This window comes from Sphaerodactylus townsendi, linkage group LG06, assembly GCF_021028975.2.
Source record: "Sphaerodactylus townsendi isolate TG3544 linkage group LG06, MPM_Stown_v2.3, whole genome shotgun sequence".
Classification (NCBI taxonomy): Eukaryota; Metazoa; Chordata; class Lepidosauria; order Squamata; family Sphaerodactylidae; genus Sphaerodactylus; species Sphaerodactylus townsendi.
In genome coordinates, this window is record NC_059430.1 from 93,408,026 (window position 1) to 93,432,636 (window position 24,611).

The 24,611-nt window shown below is 46.7% G+C and overlaps 1 protein-coding gene across 1 annotated transcript; it reads left to right on the forward strand.

The window, feature by feature from the left end:
• Nucleotides 1-1,106: 1,106 nt before the first annotated feature.
• Nucleotides 1,107-19,190, forward strand: LOC125435406 (metal transporter CNNM4-like). The gene is made up of 7 exons (XM_048501605.1): nt 1,107-2,361; nt 4,318-4,461; nt 4,894-5,028; nt 6,606-6,775; nt 9,647-9,728; nt 16,449-16,606; nt 19,101-19,190. Exons 1-7 carry the CDS (start codon nt 1,107-1,109, stop codon nt 19,188-19,190), a joined length of 2,034 nt encoding a protein of 677 aa, XP_048357562.1.
• The last annotated feature ends 5,421 nt before the right edge of the window (nt 19,191-24,611 follow it).

The following is a 24,611-nucleotide window of genomic DNA, read 5'->3' on the forward strand; positions in this document are numbered from 1 at the left end:
CAGAAAGACAGAAGATAGAAAGATAAATATAAGATAGGAAGATGGTAGAAAATAGAAGTATAAATAGATAATAGAAATATAGACAGAACATAGAATAGAGCAAATAGAAAGATAGAAGAAAGAAAGATAGAGGATAGGATAGAAAACAATAAATAGAAAATAGAAAGATAGATGACAGAATAAAGAATATAGATAAAGATAAGGTAGAAAGATAGAAAGACAGATAGAAAGAGAGACAGTTGGTAGTTTTTGCTCTCAACACTTCACCTGCTGGCATCTTCAGAGGCATATCACAGTAAGATATGTTTCTCTCTGTGGCGCAGTGTGGAGTGCTTGCATGGTCATCATCACACAGCCTGAAAAACCCACAACAGCCAGTTGATTCCAGCTGTGAAATTCTTCTTGGTGACATTTTGCACTAAACATATTTAGCTATCCTCAACAACAGCCAGAGCTTTCTTGGCTTTGGTTCCAACCTGACGGAGCTCTCTATCTAGTGAAGCCAGAGCCCTGAAGGATCTAACCCAACTCCAACCTGAAGGAGCTCAGAGCCCTGAGGGATTTAACCCAGCAGTGTATTTAGGATTTAGCCTCTTTTGCATGCAGGTCCCATCCCAGATATTGCCAGTTAGAGATATCAAGTTGCTGGTGTCATCTAAAACCACTGCCACGGAGAACCACAGCCAAATGACATAGACAAGACTGACCATGACAGATCAAAGGTCTGACTCAATCTCAGGTGGTTTCATGTGAGGACAACTCTAAACAGAAGTGTATGTAATAATGTATGTATTATCTTAAAGAGGATTCCAGATGTGAGGTTACTTAAGGTCAGCAGGATGGAATGCATGCAAATGTGGTGGGTGTGTCTGCATAGTGGATGGGTTTATGACATGGGTTACCCCTCAGGCCATTATTCCCAGCTAGTGACTGCTCAGTCAGAAGCTTTTACTAAGTGTAGTTCTTGACCAGTAGAGATACATTCCTAGTTTTCATTTTGCAGTTATTTGAGAATGGCTACGACATTCCTATCAGCATCGCTGACAATACCCTTGCTTCTTCTTCCCTTACTTCAGCCTACCAGTACTGGCACAATAATCATAGGCATGAGGCTGGAACAAAGCACCAAGAGAGGTACTAGAATCTCAGACAAGGGCACCATTGAAGTGGTGGAAGGAAGCACAATCCACCTCCGGGTCTATGGCCAGGGCATTGACTCAAGAATTGGGAAAATGGCACACTTTGTGGAGGTCCCTTCCACTGCCACCAGCGTTAACACTAGCTGCTCTGAAGGCAACCATGACTTGCATGTCTTATACTCCATTCATGACTCACGTCATACTTCTGCCATTCTACTCGTGCATGTCCAGATCCTGAGGAAGAAGAGCCACAGCAAGACATATATGATGTGCATAAAGAATGAGACTGGGCAGTTGCAGCACCAGCACTTGTCTGATGATATGTTGATCAGAGTGATGGAGAGCAAGGACTTTTTCCTGCCACTATGGCTTCATATCTCCCTCATTGTCATCCTCTTGGCACTTTCAGCACTGTTCAGCGGCCTCAATCTGGGTTTGATGGCGCTAGATCCCATGGAGCTGCGCATCGTGCAGAACTGTGGCACAGAAACCGAGAGGATATATGCTGCTCAGATTGAGCCCATCCGCAAAAAGGGCAACTATTTGTTGTGTTCGTTGCTGCTGGGCAACGTTTTAGTGAATGTCAGCCTTACTATCCTGTTTGATTCTCTGGTAGATGCTAATTTTATCTCCATTGTGTTCTCCACCTTCGGCATTGTCCTCTTTGGGGAGATTATCCCACAGGCTATCTGTTCCCGTCATGGTTTGGCTGTGGGTGCCAACACCATCCTTATCACCAGGTTAGTGATGCTGTTGACATTCCCAGTCTCTTATCCCATCAGCCATATTCTGGATGTTTTGCTTGGTAAAGAAATGGGCACTGTTTACAATCGAGAGAAGCTTATGGAGATGCTGAAGGTGACTGAGCCTTACAGTGACTTAGTGAAGGAGGAGCTGAATATCATCCAGGGTGCCCTGGAACTGAGGTCCAAGACAGTGGAACATGTCATGACTCCATTATGTGACTGCTTCTTGTTAAGCAGTGATGCAATCCTGGACTTTGACACAATAAGTGACATCACGGAAAGTGGATACACTCGCATCCCTGTTTATGTCAAGGAGAGGTCTAATATTGTTGATATGTTGTATATCAAGGACCTTACCTTTGTGGACCCTGATGATTGCACCCCACTCCACACCATCATACAGTTTTACAACCACCCTGTCCATTTTGTCTGGAATGACACCAAACTGGATGCCGTACTTGAAGAATTCAAAACAGGTAAGAAAGGTGAACTCAACTCTTACCTTATTTACAAGAAAATGTGTATATATATAAGCCACCACTCATTTGTAAGGTGATTTGGAACGAGTGCTTAGAAATTCAAACAGTGAAGTATTTTTCTATTGCTAGGGCAATAGATCATTGAATCAACATGAAATTTAAAGGGTCAAGCAAAGTAATGCTAGACCCTGAAGCAGAGGTGTCCAACTCTGGCGCTTCAAATGTTCATGGACTACAATTGCTGGCATGGCCAACTGCTGGCATGGCCAACTGGTCATACCAGCAGGGGCTGATGGGAATTTTAGTCCATGAACATCTAAAGCGCCAGAGTTGGACACTCCTGCCCTAGAGGCACCAAAACAAAAAGAAGGCAACAGGCAACCTTCCCAGCTGGAGGTTGTATGGATAGAATGGGTGGGAAAAATGACTGCTAGGCTCAGCGGAAGACACTTGCATCAGGAGGATCCAACTTACATTTTTTTAAAAACAGGAAAAACCCACTGCAGCTCTGACAGCATTGGAGTAAGCACTGCATGTATGAGGGACCAAGGATTCCTAAATGACAGCCATATTTTATTGGTGCATTGTCCAGGGACAGCATCTGCAGCTGTCCCAGACTTCTCCCTGACCGACTTGCAGTCACTCCATGAAGAGAAGAAGGAGAAGGAGAAGCAGAAGCAGAAGAGGAGGAGGAGGAGGAGGAGAAGGAGCTTGGATTTATATCCCCCCTTTCTCTCCTGTAGGAAACTCAAAGGGCCTTACAATCTCCTTGCCCTTCCACCGTCACAACAAATACCCTGTGAGGTAGGTGGGGCTGAGAGAGCTCTGAGAAGCTGTGATTAGCCCAAGGTCACCCAGCTGGCGTGTGGGGTGAATTCCCCAGATAAGCCTCCACAGCTCAGGCAGCAGAGCGGAGAATCAAACCCGGTTCCTCCAGATTAGATACACGAGCTCTTAACCTCCTACGCAACTGCTGCCCATGCCCGCCATGCCACAGGCCCAATCCCACTCACTGGAGAAGTCGGGGCACTGCAGGGAAGCACCACCAGGCCTGGGTACACTACCGAGGACATAGCGGCTCCCACTGGCTCTCCAGCAGGTCGCGGGAAGCTAGGCTGGCCTGCGGATGAGCTGCCAGCATCGCAGATGGCCAGCTTGGAGGACAGGCCTGTCTTTGCCAGGCTGTGTGCTCCTGGCTCACTATGCAACATGGAAGGGCGTGAATTGCTCAGCACACCCTCTCTTGAAGAAGGATGCCGAGTTCGGAGCAAGCCAGCCAAACGGGGTCCTAGCAGGGCCAGGCAGATAGCCCAAGGGACCTGTTCGCTGGTGGGGCGAAGTAGAAGTCAGGAAGAGAAGGAAGGAGGTGGGGACTCTCCATACACATTTTCACTCTTTCTCAACATTCCTGAAGTATTCACAGTTTTAACTTTAGTCAGACTAATCTTTGCCAAGCCATAAAGCTCTCTAGGTGACCGTAGGCCACTCATTCTTGCTGAACCTAACTCACAGAATTGTTGCAAAGATAAAGAGCACCATGTACACTCCCCCGAACATCTTGCAAGAAAGGAGGAGTTCAGATGTGAATGATACATAATCTAACCTAAGAGCCTCACTGTCCTCAAGTCAAGAGTAGATAAAGAGTATTATTTATTGAATGTAATGCTTAACCTTCCTTGAAGAGAATTCTGTATTTTTGAGATCTGTAATATTATTGGGGGATAGAGAAGAAAAGATAAAGATGTACATATGAAACTTCATTATGACAAAAATACAAGATTGTAATTGTTTTTCTTAACATTAATAGTTAAGTTGCTTGTTATCTTAATTGTAAAGTTTGAAAATCAATAAAAAAACCATCCCCCGCCCCCAAATAAGTTAATTTGTTGTTGTTTTTTAAACCCATCTGGCGTGATGCTTTTCACAGTAATGCCATCAAAATATTTTCTGCAGGTAAATCTCACCTGGCTATTGTTCGAAAGATGAGCACTGAAGGTGGGCGTGACCCTGTTTCTGAAGTAGTGGGCGTGGTGACTCTGGAGGACGTCATAGAAGAGATAATCAAGTCAGAGATCCTAGATGAATCAGATATCTACAGTTAATTCCTTTGATTGTTCGTTTCTCTAGAAAATAGCTGCACTTGAGTGTTGTGCTCCCTGCATTACATTTTCATGTGCAAAGATGGCAGTTTGCAAGCAGTTGGGTTGGGGTTGGGGTTGCCAGGTTCTTCCCCACCACTGGTGGATGGAAGAGAGGTAGGACTGACAGTTCCTGGTTGGGGAACTCCTGGAGATTTGAGGGTGGAGCCTAGGGAGGACAGGGGCCTCAGTGGGGAACAATATGCCATAGAGTTCCCCTCCAAGCATCCATTTTCTTCAGGGGACTGATCTCTGTAGTCTGGAGATCAGCTGTAATTCTGAGAATCCTCAAGTCCCACCTGGAGATGCACCGTATACTTCCCTTCCTAGTGTCCAATTCAACATGGTGGACTTTGCATGGTGACCTTTAATGCATCTACTTCCTTCACAGCTGACAACCGCACCAAGAGACGAGTCAGCACCTGGAGGAGGAGAGACTTCTCTGCCTTCAAGGGTAGTGATAGTGAAACCAGAGTCAGGATCTCCGCTCAGCTACTCTTGGCTGCACACCGCTTTCTTTCCACAGGTCAGAGTCCTCAACTTGGGGGAAGGGTCATCAGGCATGGCACATTGTGTGCCCTGTAACACAAGGCAAGTGCCTCAGATTGGACTGTAGAGTGTTAACATGCATTGCTCTCAAGCATCCAGCAGCTTTAAAAGAAACAAATATAGGAAATTGAAATGGGGAGGTGGTGAGCAAGCTGGGGGATGAAGGGCCTTCACTTGGCACCACCTACTCCTTTCTTTGGCCTCTCCCTTCTTTATCCTTCATCTAGTGAATTCAGGGAAGTATACATGGCTCTCTTTGGGAATGTGTTTACCCAAGGGAGAAGTATCCCCTTCCATTACCACTGTGTAGTCTGGACTCAGGTATACTAAATGCAGTTTAATGTGAGCAGGTCCAATTATCTACAGCTGGGAACTCAAAACCTGTTTTAACACTGAAATATTCAAGTGTAGGCAAAAGGTCTTCATTCTACCACCTGCTGACCTTACCAGCTACTTAGTTTTTAACCACTGACTAGAGAAAGATGTGTCCAAAGAAGTACTGGAGGAGAGAGTACTGGAAACTTATCAGACAGCTAGACTTGACTCCAGTAGCACCTTAGAGACCAACAAGATTTTTGAGGGTATGAGATTTTGCGAGTCAAATTGCCCTTAATCAGATATGGAGACTTATATCAATCGTATCTGCAAATGTACAGATCAAGCCGGGTATATCCCAACAGTGGTCATTTCCCCACTCACCATTTGTTGCGGGCTACATAACCCGGGGGCTTGCAGCACTCCCCACTGCCTCAGCAGCGACAACGCAGCCACCCCGATTCTGCCACTCTCCTTCCCCCTCAGCGTGCAGTATTTCAGTTCTTGGATGGAAGAGCACCTTTTGGAAAACCCCACGCAGAACGCGGGACTGTGGGGAAGTCCGGGAGGTGACTCTGGGTTTGAGTTTCCCGCCGCTGCTGGTGACGTAGAGCCATCTGTCCAATTAGGCCACGGCGGGGTGTGCACGATGCATGCGCAGCCTGTGTTTTTATTTTTAACACTGGAAATCCACGTCTGCACGTTGTTTTGAGCGCACATGGGCATATTGTGTGTACTCAAATAGCCGTGGATTCCTCGGCAATGCATGGAGACGTTGATTCGTCCTTTTAAAAATAAAATAAAATTTCCCGCCCCAGCACAACGCAGCAGCCAATCAGGACAGCCCCTGAGCGGATTGTGGGGAGTTCTGCGTAGCTGCTGCGCGGCTGCACGTTCATTGGACCAATGGGACAGAAGCTGCGGTGGGGAACATGAACCTGCGCTAAAAAGGTGCTGAAGCAAATGAAACCGGTGCATATCAACCTCCATTTTAGAAGTGGGAAATGGCCAGTAAGAGCCTGGCAAACCTTTTGGGAAAAGGTTGCATAAACAGGATTCCACTACCAAGAAGTCATGTTGTTGAATGCCATTTCAGCCAAAATACCATGAAATAGTAGGTGAGCTTTTGAGCTCTCCAGAACTCTTCCTCAGGCTGAATGCAACCCAACCCCCAAACAAAAGTAAACACAGGGATGCTCTACCACCACCCTAACTCTATAATCCCTCCCTGGCATGTAGCAGTGCCTCCATTCTCTCCTTCTATCCTCCCGGAGAAGTTCCTGCTGCGTCTCCTGAGACACCGTGATGTCATCTGTGAACTCAAGTTTGATGAGGAGAACAAGAAGGCTCCCCACCACTATTTGTACCAGCGGAACAAGGCGGCTGATTACTTCATCCTCATCTTACAGGTAGCGCACTGCTCACTCTACACCTTCCTGTTGGCAGAGAAAGCAGGAGGTTCTGGGAACAAAACAAGACTTTTAGCCATCTGATCCTCTGTGGTGCAGCCAAGGAGTCCACTACTGGGAACCTGTCAATGTAGGTGATTGTTTGCACCACAAAACTCCTCCCGGCCTTGGGCATAACATTTGAGAAGTCCATACCAAACTGGATGTAGCATGAGTAGGTCGGTACAAAAAAGTCCCTTGCAGGAACTGTGCTGAATTGGGTGTTCTCTTTCTCTTCTTGACCATACCAGCCCTTTCCATCTGCCTCTTCTTTCAAGATATTGTTTTGAAGCCAATTTTTTAAATTGTTCAGATGCCTCAAGACAGCAAAAGTTGATATCAGCAGGAAGGCCAACATAGCGCCAGTTAGGATGGTATCAGACTAGGATCTGGGAGACAGAGGTAGACTCTGGCCAAATTCCCACTGAAAATTTAATCTAGATACAACCAAGTTTCAAAAGAATCGGCACCTTTTCATCCAGGTTCCAACATCCTCACTGCAGCGTGTTTCTAGTGAAGACATCTAGGCCTGCCCCTTGGGGGGGGGGGGGTTGCCTGCTTTCAGGGGTGCAATTGTTAAGCTAGAAGCACCAAAATTTCAGAGTATCTTTAGGAGACACTCCTGAATACCACACAATTTTGATGAAGTTTGGTTCATGGGGGCCAAAGTTATGGACCCTCAAATGTGTAGCTCCTATCTCCTATTAGCTCCCATTGGAGTCTTTTTCCAAAAAGGTGCATATACAAGCAGGTCCAAGAAAATCCCGTGATGGGGGGTGGGGTGCAGCACCAGAAACGGGACTGATCTGTGTTCCATAGTTCAGCTGTGAGGAGATCTCAAGGGAACCTGGATATTTTGGGTGACTATCACAGGATTAATCGCCAGTGTCTGCTGCAGAAACTCTCTGTGTGACCTTGAGCCAGTCTTTTAGCCTAGCCTACCTCAAAGGGTGGTTCTTGTGAAAATAAAAGGGAGGGAGGGACAATGATATCCTAAGCTTTTGAACCTCATTGGATAGAAGAGCAGGGTTAAAAGCCTGCTGATGATGCAAGGAAGGGAGAAAGTGGGGTAGTCAAAGGAAGGGGAAGGAAAATCGGAGTGTTGGGGTGTTTGCAGCAGAAACTCCACAATGGGACCTCATTCCCACATGGAAGCAGCTGCAGTTGGTCTTTTTGGCTGAGCAGGCTGTGACAACCAAGGTAGCCCCAAAAGGTGAGGAGATTGTTTTGGCCCACCTCTTAAGCCACCCTTATGTCACTGGAATCACAAACAAAGGGGTGAAGGAGAGAAAAAGAAATTTCCCCTTTTTGGTACCTGTTTCAAGGTGCCAAGCCCCAGGGAGATATTCCCTCAGGAAATTGTTCCTTAATGGCTTTAAGGATCTCCCTAATAAAAATATTAAAGTTTGCTGCCACCAAAAATATAACTGGGATATAGCTTATAAGCTGTCGGCAAGACACCACCTTTGCTAGGCACACAGAGAGAAATCAGACTGGAACTGATGGTAACTTAAACAGAGTTTGTAAAGTTTATTTTGGCTAAATTGCAGGCTTCTCAGGTGATTTGAGAGGTTTCAAAAGCTGGTCGGTTACAGAAGGAAAACTTATTTCTTGAGATGTTATTCAACAGTTACACAAGACTGTGATCACATGCAGGTATCACTTCTCTGGAAAGAGGTTCAAAACTTAAGCTTTCTCACGAAGAGGTTTCAAAATTACTGCAGCTTCCCTTACATAAAAGGTTTTGCTTTGAGTTGTTATCGCACAGACACTAGATGGTCTCTGTTCCACACACCCCTTCCTCGTTCATATACCCCAAGTCTAAGTCTGGTAGGACTGGCACACACTAGCCACCTACCCCAGCGATGGCGAACCTTTTCGAGACCGAGTGCCCAAATTGCAACCCAAAACCCACTGATTTATCGCAAAGTGCCAACACGGCAATTTATCCTGAATACATTTAGAACAAACGGTTGGCTCCGAGGCATGCGTTACTCGGGAGTAAGCTTGGTGTTAGTTGATGGCTTTGCTTTGAAGCAACCGTGCAACTCTTCCAATGGGTGAGTCATGACCCTAGGAGGATTTACTCAGAAGAAAGCCCCATTGCCAGCAACTGAGCTTACTCCCAGGTAAAGGATCGTGCTTTAGTTCTTTGCATGAAAATCAGTGGGGTTTAACAGCGCTTAACAGGGTTACCTATACTATTTCCCCAAAACTAGGTCTTAGGTTTAATGCTAATAATCAAGCCCAGCGGCCCAGGTCAGCATAGATGTGTGGGGGGGGGGGGGACACTGTTTGCATGTGCCCACAGAGAGGGCTCTGAGTGCCACCTCTGGCACCCGTGCCATAGGTTCGCCATCACTGACCTACCTTATCAGTCCCCTGCTAGGCCTAAAATGCCCCCTTTCGGACTGGACTTCTGGTGACTGGGTTTAGAACAGGGGTGGACAGACTCTATGTCTGGGCAGGCTAGCTGCCAGGCACTTGAGCAGCGGTTCACTCCACCAAGACTCAGGGCCTTCCACACACTCCCTCAGCTTGAGTCAGAGCAGACTGACTCCTGTCAGAACACCAGCAGTGACAGATTGATACTTGACCTGCTCTCTGCTCTTGGATCTCACTCAGAGAACCAACCACGACAAAAGAGCCAAGACAAAACAACCCTCAGCTCTCAAACTGCCTCTTTTTATTTTCTGGCCATTTCCCTCCAGCCAATCAGGACTGGGCAGGGCTTAACCCCTTCAGGGCTGACTCTCCCTGGAAACCAAAATGCCTAATATGGGCATTCGTCACACAGGCCTTGAAGATTTTAACACCATCTCTCTTATACAGGGAAAAGTGGAGGTTGAAGCTTGTCAGGAGAACATGAAGTTTGAGAATGGACCCTTCTCCTACTTTGGCATAATGGCCCTGGGTAAGCTGAAGCCCTCATCCCTTTCCCAAGAGCTGACTTTTATTCCCTGCCCTTAAAAAAAAAAAAGCAGGATATCAGCGTTTCCAACTTGCAAGTGGGATCTGAAGTTCTTTCAGATTTACAGACGACAGACATAAGTTCCACCCCTCCCCCCCCCCACCAGAAATTGCAGTTTTGGACAGTGTACTCTATGGCATTATATTCCTGCTGAGTGCCTCCCAAACTCTACCCTTCCCAGGCATGGGTCCCCAAATCTCCAGCAGTTTCCCAAGCCTGAGTTGGTAAGCCTCAATGTCAGCAAGAAAGGGGCCCTGCACACTTGACTGGACTATTTTGAAGAGGAAGATCCAACTTTTGGTGTATAGTAGGACCTTCAGCTTAATTGCTTACTTAAATGTCAGGCATCCTAAAGGAAAAAGAAATTGGCTTGGGGGGTGGGGGGGGGGATTGTACCTCCGACCTGTCTGCCCAAACTTTTTTTAGCAAAGTGGGAACCCCACTCCCCACCAATAAAGTCTGCTGTGGTAGTTTTATTTAGTGTGCATGCTTCAAGTGTATACTGCATGTATATACACTAAAGACATTTAGCTTGGTGCCAAAAGGGCCATTTCACATACTCAGGGCTGTAGCCAGTCTTCCTTGAAAGGATTCGAACCTGGACAGAGGCGTATCGGGGCAAATGGCGCCCAGAGACAAATTGTGTCAGGGCTTATAAAAGCAGGTCTTGGAGGTTGGGTGACGGCAGTCACTTTTGGTCTCCCCAGAGGGGAGGGCAGAAGGGACTGCTGGCTGGGAGTCAGGAGCAAGGGGGGGCGGCTGCAGCCGGGTGCCCTCGACCCAGCCCATGTCAATGACAACATGGGCAGGGTCAAGGACACCCAAAGACGACGAGGCAGCAGGATGTCCTCCTGCCTTGCCATCTTTCTGGTCATGTGGAGGGGCCGATTTTGCGCCCCCACGTGACCAGATTAGTGGCTCCCGGGGGCAGAGGGTACTGCTCGTCCCTAATCAAATATGCCACTGAACCTGGATCTCTCAGATACTGCCTCTCCCATATTGCCCTTTTCGGCTATGGCTCCAGCCTGGTGGAACAAGCTTCCAGGAAAAGTCAGAGCCCTGGGGGAACTGGATTGAACTGAACATAAGGCCCTTTCCCCACTCACCTTTGCCCGAGGGTTGCTGCGCGCAATTCCCGGCGCGCGCAATTCCTGGCGCGCGCCCCGGCTTCCCCACGACCCCGCGCTCTGCGCGGGGTCGTCGAAAGGCGCCATTTGAAAAGGCGCCAGAAATTCCGCACGTCGAGGGGGCGCTAGAGAAGCCAAATTATTGCTGATACGTTTTCTGGTTCCAGCCAAGTGTTTTTAGAAAAGTGGATTGGGGAGGGGGGGGGGGCTTTTATCCAGCAAGGTTTTTATAGTTCATTGGAGATTTGACTGGCTGTGCAGATTTTTTAAAAATATGTGGCTCTTGGCAGTAGCTGCCACCACTGCACAAGGGTCTTCAGTGTGACTGAAAGTAAGCTGCAGCAGCTGTTTTGTGGTTGCACTCACCAAGCTGTGTCAGAATTCCAAATCCATCCACAGGCTCAAAAAGGTTGGGGGGCCCTGTCCTAGCGCAATACTTCAACCATTACTCCAAGCTTCATATAAATATGGTGGGTATTTACTGCTGTGCAAAAAATTCAATTCACCCTTCTGTTTTTCTAACTCCTAATTGCAACCACTTCTCTAAATGCTGTGCAAGAATGGGGGCACTGGCTAGACCAATTTGCAAGCTGTTCTTTCCTTGTCAAGGTCACCCTTGAACACACAGAAAAAAGGTTTCAGGGCATGCTCAGAAGCAATGACACTATTCCCTATTCTCCATTCCATTCCAGAAAGTTCTAAGCGTGCACTGGCATGTTTTTCTTGCAGAACAGCTGAGGTGTTACAAAGAGCGCTATAGTTTTGCTAGGAGCTCACCTTTAACAACAACAACAATACCATGCTGATACATTACAACATCCTAGGCCTCTGGGTGGGGCTCAAATTGTCATGAAAGGCCAACAACCAGCTAAAGAACTGCCAGCTGTGATATCAAACAAAATTAAATAATAATTTGTAAAACTCCCTAAAGAGAAAAGGTTCAGACCTGTATGGTCAAGGCTAGCCTGATCTTCAGAGGCATACCGGGTCCAAATGGCGCCCGGACACCAAAAACCCTCCGGGCACCCCCCCCCAGCAGAGCCCCACTTACTCTTGAGTAAGCACTGTGGCTTACTCATGAGTAAGCACCACAGCACTTACACGTGCAGCCCCTCCTCCCCAGCAGGCTGCCCCGGACTTACCCAAGCTGGCTCCAGGCTGTCGCTCTGGTAGCCAGCCTCTATGACTTTCTTAAAGAGGCAATTCCCCAAAGATTGTTTAAAGGGGAAAGCAATCTTTAAAGGGGAAAGCAATCTTTGGAGAATTGCCCTTTTAATAAAGTCATAGAGGCTGGCTGCCAGAAGTTGAGCCTCAGAGCCTGCCAGGGGAGGGTGAATGAGGGGGCTGAAGGGGGCCAGCCTGTCTAGGCGGGAGCCTGCTGGGTGGCCCCATGTCGCCACAGGCGGTACACTTCTGCAGAGCTCCCCCGCCCTCCTGCTCTGGTGGCTTGCAGGGACTGGGAGGTGGAACCAGTGGGCCACCGTCCAGAGTGGGCAGGGCTGAGACATTTTGGCACCCCCATGTGACTGAAATCGTTGGGCCCGTAGGCAAGGGCCCTCCCTTGTCCATAGGCAGATACACCACCGCTGATCTTGGATCTTAGAAGCTAAGCAAGGTTGGCCCTGGTTAGTTCTTGGATGGGAAACCACTGAGGAAAATGCAGATCTCTATGCAGAAGAAGGCAATGGAAAACCACCTTTATTAGTCTCTTGCCTTGAAAAAGCGTTGCCATAAGTGGGCTGCGTCTTGGTGGCACTTTACACACACAAAGAGCAGAGGGATTCAGAGATGTTCTGCTGTGTTGTAGCAAGTTAGGTTTTATTTCACAAATAAATGAACTTGCAGAAGCCCTTGGAAACTTGTACAGCTCTTAGCAGGTTTTTCAAAGGTTTTTTTTCCTTGATATGATTGATTGGAAACTCGCAGAGAACAAGCAAATATTTGGGAGTACTTTTAGATAAATCCTCAAAAGAAGAAAAGGAATCTGGTAATGACAGAGAAAAACCAGCCTTCAAAAAGAGATGGGGCGAGCGTTAGTCATCTGACCATGGGCTATAGTGAGAACCAGTCCATGTTTGGGCAGATATCTGCTGCCCTCTAATGGCGCTACAAGGAGACAGCTTTACAAATTATTGAAACAGACTAGAGAACCAAAAGTTGCTTCCACGCACAGTTTTTTCTCTGCTTCTGGCTTCCAAAGTGGAACACTTGTTTTTAGAGCATCCATACAACATCATGCGCTAATTGTGCTCCAGCTGCCCTTTCCATATCCTTGGCATGTTCTTTTCCAAACCTGCTTTTCTCCAATCTTTGTGGGAAGAACGCAGACTAACACACTATTGCATCACGTGGTGTGTATTCTCCAGTGCAAACTCCAGTGCAAACTCCAGTGCAAACTCCCACCACCACCACCACCACCTGTGTACTCTTTCCCTGGCCATAACCCTGCCCCCGATGTGTTGCTGGCCAGCGACACTTGGAGAAGGAAAAAGTTTGTAGGCAATTTTTTTGCAGAGGTGACTGCAAGGGAGGGGGGTAGTCCAGTGGAGGGGGGAGTTCAGCCAAGGGCTTTGGGGGGGCAAAATGGGGGGGGGGCAAAATGCACCCTCACATGACCCAGCTGAATGTGCCAGGGTCATCTACCCCTCTGACCCAGATACTCCAGTGCTGTCCCCCAGATACTCCACTGCTTCAATATTTTGCCCCAGCAGTTACCATCCTTGAAAGCAGAGCTCTGCACAGTGGAATTCTATAGTTTGGTTGTTTGAGGAATAAGTTCTCACTTAGACTTGTCATTTAGGTGGGCAGGGGGGAGAGAAATTCTTTATTGTAAGAGAACTCCATACTGGAGAGAATTCCATACTGTATAGGAAAGGCCAAGTAAAAGCTTTTTGTAGCTATCTAAGCTAGAATGGAGAAACATGTCTAGCCCTCATGGTGGCCAGAGGAAGGGAGCAACAGAAGGGAAATGAACAGAAAGAAGGAGCTCCTGAGAGTATCATTCTGGGTAACACAAGCACAGCAGCAGGGGGGAACAAAGGAAAGGTCAAATAGTACCCTATCTGCCCCTTAAACTAACTGTCTGCTGCCTTCCCCTGAGGCTCCAAAGTCTGTGCTAGCATGAAGCAACAGTGCACTGTCCATTGCTGCCCGAGGGTGGATCACTTCTTGTGCGAGGCCCCTCTATAATGATATACATCACACCGTTGCTGGGGTAACAAATTGGCCATAGCCATTTTATTGAGCAGAAGCGTGAGGCTAAGCATGGGTCTGGATCTGGTCATGCGGGTACGTGCTACAGCTCAGCAGGACGGGTGCCCAGTCCCGAGCTTCGATCTACTGTGGGGCTCTGCCAGGCGGCCACTCCTGGCCAGAGATGTTCCCCCTCTCAGCCCGGTTCGACAGGGCGGTCGCCTCTTGTCACTGTTGCCGTTCCCAAGGGGAAGGCGCGGCTCCCTAGCCCCCTTCCCCTTGCCCTTCCAGATCAATACCCATGCGCCAATCCGCCACAAGAGCACAGGGGCCTACCCCCATCTCCATGGCTTGAACAAAGGAGGGCAAGTCCCTTTAAAGCCTCGGCTCGCTCCTCCTTTCATCCAGTGACGCTGCCCCTTCCCATAATGGCTCCCTTTCCAGTTCCGCCCTTATCTGGGCAGTGTCAGCTGGGCTCGTTCCAATCCCCCACCCCGATCAGCAACTCCGCCTCGTGGTAATTCACAGGCGCCTTTTCCTTCCAACAGTCCTCCTTCCCATCAGCTCCTCCACCACATTCTCTATTGTGTCACTGAAGGGCTTTTCATTGACAGTTTTGTATCGGTGATTGCGGAGCCCAAACCCTGCACATAGAAGAAGAGTTTGGATTTATATCCCCCATTTATCTTCTGTAAGGAGACTCAAAGGGGCTTACAATCTCCTTTCCCCCGCCCCACAACCAACACTCTGCATGGTGGGTGGGGTTGAGAGAGCTCCGAAGAACTGTGACTAGCCCAAGGTCACCCAGCTGGCATGTGATGGAGTACACAAGCTAATCTGGTTCACCAGATAAGCTTCCACAGCTCAAGTGACAGAGCAGGGAATCAAGCCCAGTTCTCCTGATTAGAGTGCACCTGCTCTTAACCACTATACCACGCTAGCCTCAGTCAGCAGATGGGGGAGCAATTACTTGCCACCCAGTGATGTGGTCGCTCTTATAAAGAGCCATGTGCAGTAGCTGCTGTCAGTTGGCCAGGAGGCCCAGAAGAGGACCAGGGAAATTCCCCAGGGAAGGGTGAAACCACTTCCTGTCTCAGATTTGAGGAGAATGCTCACAAGATTGCCCTGGGGATACTTCTTGGATGCCTGGGGGGTCCTAGCAGCAAGGCAGTGGAGAGACCCAGTAAGGGACAGAAAGGTGAGTTTAAACTCCTCTGATCTCAGTACTGAGGCCACAAAGACCTCCTGCAAAAGACACTGAAAGTCACCAAAGTTTGGGGCTCTGATCCAGCAGCCCCAACTTCGGACAATTAAAAAAAAAACCAGGCAGAGCAGTCATTGTCTTGGGGGTTCTAACAATATTGCTTTTTTACTGTAACAAAATGAATTTGCTAACCACTGTAAGGCAGATTCCACATGGACCAAAAACAGTGGTGTGAAAACGGGTTGAAAACTGTGTAAGATGGTTTAAAACAGTGTAAAAGGCTTTACACCATTTTCACGCCGCTGTTTTTGGTCCATCTGCCTAGGAGTGAATAAATAGCAACACAAATCAATCCTAAGTCTCTCCCCCAGCCTTCCCTTGCAATAATCACCCTAGAGGCTTTGCAAGGGAAATGATGCCTTAATGATGCAGAATGTACTCTTGTATATCTAGCTGGCTCTTATGGTGTATGAATAAGGATGCATCCACATGGTTATAGTTTCCTTTTTCTTTCCACTGCTGTTGAGACATTCCCTGGGGCAACGGGACATCCACATGGGAGTTTCTCTGTGCTTTCTTTGCCCCTGCTCCCATGGCTGCCATTCCCGCATCATACCACTATTTTTTAAATGACTTGATAAATGACAATTGCATATTATTAGAAATGTCAATATATAATTCGCCTTTGTTTCTTGATACAATTAAAGAGGCTTGCCCCCGTACTGCCCATTTGAGAACAAAAGCCTCCTGTTCAGTAGTCAATGTTGTTCCAAGAAGGGGAGCAAGGTTGGCTGGGTGAAACAAGGCGGCAGGGAACAGCATAAAGGCAGACTTCCTGTCTTACTGTGCCCTGTGTCTGGTGTAGTTGTTAAGAACAGTGGACTTTGATCTGGAGAGCCAGGTTTGATTCCCCACTCCTTCATATGCATGACGACTCTAATCTGATGAATCAGTTTTTTCCCCACTCCTCCAGGTGAAGCCTGCTGGGTGACCGTGGGCTAGTTACAATTCTCTCAGGACTCTCTCAGCCCCACCCCCCTCACAAGGTTGTGGGGAGAAGGAATTTGTAAGTTGCTTTGAGACTCCTTACAGTTGAGAAAAGTGAGGTATATATCCAAACTGCTCTTCTTCTTCTTTCAGATACACGCACTCTGAACAGTCTCAGTCGCTTGAACACATCAAGTGCTCACGAGCACCATCTTGGTGTAAGGAGTTTGAACCAGATCCTACCTGCCTCCAATATACAGTATCTGGCAGACTACACAGTCCGTGCCCTCTCTGATTTGACATACATCAAGGTAAGGCATTAACACAACTGCAGGAGACCTGAGAAGAAGATCCTGGACAAAGGAGACTGAAAATAGCCAGGGGATTCATCTTGGTCCTTGAGAGAATCTCTAGATTGAGTCTAGATTGAGTCTAGATTGAGGGTGCAGCATATTTACAGTGCCAGCCTAATAACATATTTCCAGGGAATAGGCCCCACTGATTAAATCTGGGGAGACCTGCTTAAAATGGCTCTGTTGGATTCAGACTAGACATAACCAAATTCTCATTCCTCACAGTCAATGGCAGAGGCTAGGAACTAGTTTCCTAAGTGCTGCTATGGCCCCAATTTACACCAGGACCAGGGGATTTCAGCCGTCTCCCTGCCAGTTTCCTGACCTTACACACATTTCAGAGGATCGTTTTTGCAGTATTTATTTATTTACTTCATTTATACCCACCTTTCTCCCCAGTGGGGATCCAAAGCATCTTACATCATTTTCCACTCCTCAATTTTACCTTCACACCAACCCTGTGATATAGGCCAATCCAAGAATAGGCAGCTGGCCCAAGATCACTCAGCAAGCCTCCATTGCAGGATTGGGATTTGAATCCAGGTCTCTATATAGTGAACAAATGATGGTAGGTATACATAATTAGCAGAGTTTAGCAGATGCTAATAAAGACCCAGATACTTATGAGTTACTTTAAACAAAGTTTACTAACTAAAAGGGAAACATGGAGGAAAAAAATAAATATTATACTGCACTGTTACATATTTACAGTTGTCTCAGCACATGGCTAGGACTGACGCAGAGTGTGAATAAAGTGAACAGGTTAACTTTATAACTTCTGGTATACGTGCATGCAGACATGTAAGCAATGGCTATTCAAACTGGCCAATAGCTGATCAGTAGGTATGCTGATCAGATGTGACCTAAACATCCTGTTTACACACAGATAATTAACGCTTTCATGACTGGTTGTGACAGACACTTGCAAATACCAACAACAAACCATTTTAAAATAACAAAACTTAGCATGTTTGGTGTCATTATCCTTTAACATTGACATGTTGATAAATAGTCCATAAAGTATCCGCAACACAAATATAAATAGTCCATAAAGTATCCGCAGCACTGCTAGTCCTTTATTGGAAAGTGACACGAGGTCTCACAATAAGGATTCACTAAACACCCGAGTATTCTGACCTAGGCCCCTTCCGCACATGCAGAATAATGCACGTTCAATCCACTTTTAATGCACTTTGCAGATGTGCGGAATAGCAAAATCCACTAGCAAACAATTGTGAAAGTGGATTGAAAGAGCATTATTCTGCATGTGCGGAAGGGGCCCTAGATGGCCCAGGCTTGCTTGATCTTGTCATACCACAAAAGCTAACCAGGGTTGGCCTTGGTTAGTACTTGGATGGGAGACCACCAGGGAATACAAGAGTCTCTATGAGAGGGAGGAAGTGGCAAACCACTTGTGTGAGCGGTTTGCCTTAAAAACCCTATGGCAGTGGTGGCGAACCTATGGCACAGGTGCCAGAGGTGGCACTCAGAGCCCTCTCTGTGGGCACACACAGAGTCCCCACACACACACACACACACATCTAGGCTGGCCTGGGCCACTGGGCTCGATTATTAGCGTGAAACCTAAGACCTAAATCCCACTGATTTTCATGCAAAGAACTAAAGCACGATCCTTTACCTGGGAGTAAGCTCGGTTGCTGGAAATGGGCCTTGCTTCTGAGTAAACCCTTCTAGGGTCATGATTCACCTATTGGAAAAGTTGCATGGTTGCTTCAAAGCAAAGCCACCGACTACCACCAGACTTACTCCCGAGTAACGCATGCCTCGGAGCCAACCATTTTTTCTAAACTAAAACCTCAGTATTCAGGTTAAATTGCCATGTTGGCACTTTGCGATAAATAAGTGGGTTTTGGGTTGTAATTTGAGCACTCGGTCTCGAAAAGGCTCGCCATCACTGCCCTGTGGGGTCTCCATAAGTCATCTGCTACTTGATGACCTTTTACATACCTTATGCAGTTGTTTTAGTGCACTGGCATAAATCTGTGAAGGGTTCACACTAGGATTCCGGGCAGTCATTCCCCTCTATCTTTTCCCTTTCTGTCAAACACTTTTCAGAGCTCTTTAGTCCCATCAAAAACTTTTACTGGCATTCCTTCCACATACTGATGTTCCATCCTGAACCCCATTTAGCTGCAAGACTTCAGCATGGACGCAGTCATGGACACACATCCAACAGCCAGCAGGCAGCCAGTGCTCCTTTGGGTTTCCTTTTTCATTTTGCATCTGGGTTAGGGAGCAAAACTGAGCCAGGAGAGGGAAGGTTGGCTACCTGTTGGTATCCCTCACTTTGCACCTAAGACATACCCATGAGCTTTTACAGCCAAAGGTTAGCCATTTAAAGTTTTTAAAAGTAGGAAAAATGGGGGGGGGGGATCAACCTCTGATTACTCCAACCGTGGTAGTGCATGGTGTCTCTCCTTCTTCCATGCAGATCACATGGAATCAGTACCAGAACTGCTTGTTGGCCTCGCAGATGGAGACTACTGTGGATGGTGAGAGGTCTGTAGCCAGCATTGCCTGAGCTTCAGCCTCTTTGGTGACCCACCCCAGTCTGTCCCAGGCAAGACTTGTGCTCAACAGGATGGTTGAACAGTCTATGTCACACCAATGAATCCCACAGACCTTATTCCAAACTGCTTGCTGGCTGATCCATCCATCTGAGCCTCACCGTTTTTGCTTGGGGGACCTTGATCAAAACTCTCGTTTCAAAACAAGAAAGACAAAACTGGGACTGTTGGACTGTTGGCTGCTAGCTTCTGTCTTTCGGCCCCTCCCTTCCTTACCCGCCCCATTTCTCTTTTTCAAAGAAAGCCTCTGGAATCTTGTTGATTTCAATAGAGCTTGTGCAGAAGATATTCTTGGAGTGTTTCACCGACAGCAAAAAAGGCCCCATAGAAAAAAGGCCTAATTTGATTAATGTTTTAGTGGTTTTCATCAAAGGCATAAAATGGTCCCAAATATCTTCCATCAATGTATTTATTTCTGTCTTTTAGTTTGTTTGTTTACACAGCAGTTTGTTGGGGAAAGCCATTCTGCTGGTTTTCAGTTTTCTTTCAGTCTTGGGCTTTCTTTTAGTATGAAAAAAAGGGATGCCTGCTCAATGCAGTTTGGGGTTTATATTTTTGATTTGGATAATAAAATGCAAATTTCATCTAATGTCTTTCAGTTTCTTTTTTTAAGGGCTATGCATGAAGGTGGAGTTTGAAGCACGTGAAGCCTCACCCAGAGTCAGATCCAGTCTAATAAGGCCACTGGTATAGATTCTGACTAGCAGCAGTTTTCTATGATCTCTGGTAGAGTTCTTTCACATCACCTTCAGCCTCATCCTTTTAGCTTGAAGTGCCAGGGCTTGTATCCAGACACGAAGAAGAAGAGTTGAATGTACGCCCCCCCCCCCCAATCTCTCTTGTAAGGAGACTCAAAGGGGCTTACAAACTCCTTTCCCTTCCCTCCCTCACAACAAACACCATGTGAGGTGGGTGGGACTGAGAGAGCTCCAAAGAACCATGACGAGCCCAAGGTCACCCAGCTGGCATGTGCTGGAGTGCACAAGCTAATCTAGTTCACCAGATAAGCCTCAACAGCTCAAGTGACAGAGCAGGGAATCAAACCCGATTCTCCAGAATAGAGTACACCTGCTCTTAACCACTACACCACACTGGCTCCACCAAGAGGCTTCCACAGGCAATGGATTTCTGCCCACGAAGTGTAATTTTACAGCCTTCCTCTCCAGTGGCAGTAGGATTTGGGGGAGCATTTCAGGCTGTTGTGGGAATGGGAACAGTGGTCCATGGGTGGAAATCGTTGTACCAGTGGTGGGATTCAGCAGATTCACACCACTTCGGCAGAACTGGTTGTAAACAACCAGTTGTTAAATTATTTGAATCCCACCACTGCTTTGCACTGTACGGTACCGTAGGTGGAAATCTTTGTACCGTAAACAGCTAGCCTGGATCCAAGCCCAAGGACTGAGATTTTCTGTATGTAAAGCAGAGGCTTGGCTACTGAGTAGCAGAACCAGCACAGTGACAAAGATCCATAGGTATGTAAAAGGTACATGATGCCTGTAATTTGGACTAATTCCTAATGAAGCTCGTTTGTCTTCCTGTGTGGTTCCAATCTGAACTACAGTCAGGGCCACCAACAGGCCTGCAGAAATAGAGGCTTAATGTGGAAAAGGACAGGCTAACCTGTTCCTGGAGATAAATAACATCACCTGGTAAACAACATCTCATTAAGAATCTGTTGAAGGGACAAGACATTTTTTCTCTAGGCCTGTTGGCAGCCGTAATTTGTGGCTGCACATTCACATGCTTTGTTTTTCAGAGATGGATAGAACTCTGTGATCTTCATCCCTTCTTTTCATACCCTCAGTATCAACAAGGAAAAAAAGCAGTAGTAGAACGAGGAGTTAGATATTTGATGTCCAACGCTGACAGCTGGGCCTATTCAGAACTTTACGATCCATTGAAATAATCAGAATTTCCTGAGGACCTAACTGAAAAAATGCTCACATTGGATGCAAAATAGTTCAACAAATCAATCCCTCTAAATAAAGGGTTGCATCAAATACATTCTAAGTGGCCTTTAAAATAATTCTACAAAAAAGTCATCTTAGGCTGATTTTTCACAGTTAAAATGCCCCATGGTAGATCGGGGAGCGTACCTGCCATGGCACTTTCTGCCCTGCTATTGACTCTTCACTGCTCCCCGGTTCTTCCTGGGATTCAAGGCAGGCCCAACTGTTTCTTCACGAGCCCAGTGCTTCTCCATTTGTACTGCAAGCTCTTCCGCAACGTCTTCCACGCATGTGTGGATAACCTCCGTTTCCCGTGTTCTGATTGACTGAATCTCCCCCATTCTCCCCACTTACTTTCACTATTTTAGTTTAAATGACTCTGAACACAAAACAGGCGCTGAGAATCGGCGCCCTCGCCCTTCCCCCTGTCTAAACTCCTTCCATGTGGGAGGGAATCGCCGTCCTCCACCCCCCTACCCTCCGACAGTTTAAAATCTTTGCGTGTGCAAGAGAATCGCCACACTCCCATTTGCGGCGCCTGCACATGCCGCTTTTCTGTTTAATAACCAAGGTTTCTCCCTCCATGTTTTTTTCCACTGCAAGGGGGGGGGGGCACTGATTCTCAGAGCCTGTTCATTGGTGGGGCGGGCCAGAGTGGCGAGGCAGGAAAAATGGCCCTGGTTCTGCTGCCGTGGAGTTTTTCACAGCAGCGAAAGCCACCAGAGCAACAAAGGGGCATTTGAAAAGAACCTCAAATTTGGTAGTTTTTCAAATTTACATAGCAAAGCCAATGCTGTGGGGCAGCGCCAGGGCAACAATGTGGCAGACACGCTGCAGCATCGTGAGCTCCCGGCTGCACCAGATTATTCTCCGTGCTAACAATGGAGCATTTTCCCGTGAAAAATAGCCTTAGATTCCACAAGAGGGCACTCTTGGTTTTCCTAAAAGTAAAAAATAAAACTTGAATAGTCATCCATATATTCACTGTAGGGATCATGGAAATTTTAAAAAGAAAAGTTAAAAAATAGAATAAGACCCAACCCCACCCACTACCCACCCCCATTAATATCCTACCATTTCAAGAACATTTTTTTAATCTGCCTATCAGCCCCAAACTGCCCCTTTCTTCTTCCAAAACATCTCACCAAAGTTGTATTTAAAAAGCAGAATACTGATTTCTTTTAAATCTATTATTCTTTTGACACTGACTATAAATTCGTTAGTAAAGTTGCTCTGTTTAGGACTGCACTGTAAACCTCTTTTCCTACCAGGTACTCCTGGGGTGTACTGTACTGGAGCAGCAGAAGACAGCTCATAGTTTAAAACATACCTTCACATCTGATCTCAGTTTCAGGCTAGTACACCCAAAGATATTACTGCATATTCATTGGCCTCCTTTCCACTTGATCAATCTCCTTGTAGGAGATGTGGGAGTTAGAGGTCCATGTTAACATAAATATGTCAAAACTATGAGTTAATTAATAGTTTGGGGAAAGATATTCAATATATAATTAACTTCACATTAGGAATGATTTGTGAAATGTCCTTTGTCCTCACTGAGTACATTCTAAGCTCTATGGGCCCTAAATAAGATGCACTTTGCTTGGCTCCAGCATATAGTATTTGTTGTGATAGACTGATTTTACAAGATTGGAAACCCAGCTCTCCACCTTTGGGGTGGTGGTGGTGATAGAAACTAGAAACTAAGCACATGCTCTGAACCACAGTTCATTACTTGGTATTAATGACGTAGCCACAGAATCTTTGTTCTAAGTGCAAGTAACAGAAGAGGTAATATAATGGCGTATGGGATGCCTTTCTGGAGTGTTTTGATGACCGCTAAAATATTCTATGGCAATAGCCAGTGTGACCTAAGATCTAGCCTGGCTGCCTGACTGGTTGACCCACAACTACTGTCCCCCTATTTCTTCCTGTCCTCTTTTCTTCTCTCTGCCTTATTCTGCTGTTGCCTCATCTTGTTTATCTGGGAGAAGACCCAAAACTGCCCTATGATGTTTAAGATTTACTGAGATTTTGAAACAGAAGAAGGAGTAAAGATTGTAAGACAAAATGGTCTATGAATTTTGGGGACAATATATACAAATGGAATAGGGTTGGAGATTCGGACAGTCCAAATCCGAATTTTTACCGAATCTGCACGGATTCGGACGGATTCGGACGAGCAGGAGCCGAATCTGAGCTGTCCGAATCCTAACAGATCCGAATCCCATGGATTCGGATTACCAGCCGAATTGCGTTTTTATTTTTTGGTGTTTTTTTCACATTTCGGCCTGCAGGGGAGACATTTTAAACATATCAGCACCACTTTCAGGGTATCATCAGGAGATTGTCCTGATGATGTTCTCTAAGTTCAGTGCGCATTTTACGGCTTAGGGGGCCAGGCTATGGACCCCCCCAAAAGTGGTGTCCCTATCCCCATTCTTTCCAATGGGGAACCATGAGACAGAGGGCTACCCTTTCCAGGGTCCATAATCTTGGCCCCCTGAACTAAACTGTTCAAACTTTGGAGGAGATATTATTGGGGATAGTCTCCTGATGATACACTGAAATATTGGTACCGATGGCATCTACAAACGCACCTCCCTGCAGGCACCCCAGAAATTTGCACAAGATTCTTTGTTCTTGCAGTGACTTAGCTGCATTGCTGTCAATAGAGAGAATTCTTGAGGGCTGTGGGAGTGCACATTTTCATGAGTAAACCCACAAAAGAGCTCTCTGTGGTATCTTCAGGAGAAGTCTCTGAACGACACCATCCAGGTTTGGGGAACTCTTACTTCAGGGTGGAAGTGGAGCGGCCTGCACCCCTTATGGGTCCCATAGACTAAACCCCTGAAGCTGTAATTCCCCAAACCTGGATGGTGTCATCCAGATCTCCTGAAGATACACCTGAAAGTTTTGTGACCATACCTTCTCAAGAATGTGCACCTCAGCGCCCTCTACCAGAAATTCCCCACTGACAGCAATACAGCTAAGTCACTGCAGAACAAAGAATCTTGGGCAAATTTCGGGGAATTGCCTGGTGGGGGGGACGATTGAGATGTATATCGGCACTAAATTATCAGGAGTATCATCAGGTGACTGGTCCTTGATGTCTAACCTGGGAGTTGTGGTGCAGTTTGGTTCAGGTATGACCCTCAAAAGGGTCCGTAACTATCCCCCCATTACTTCCTAATGGAGACTGAATGCAGGGGATGGTTAATTGCTTGAGAGGTCCATATCTTTAGTTCCCCTGAATTAACTGCCACTGAACTTTTGTAATATCAGGACAAGTCTCCTGATGTTACCCCCCTGAGTTTCGGCGTCACTAGCTTTACAAAATGTTGGCTGCGAGTTTCACCGCTCACTCACTCCAGCGCAGGCTTCATGTATGCAGGATGCGTGAAACATGAAACCGGAATGTTT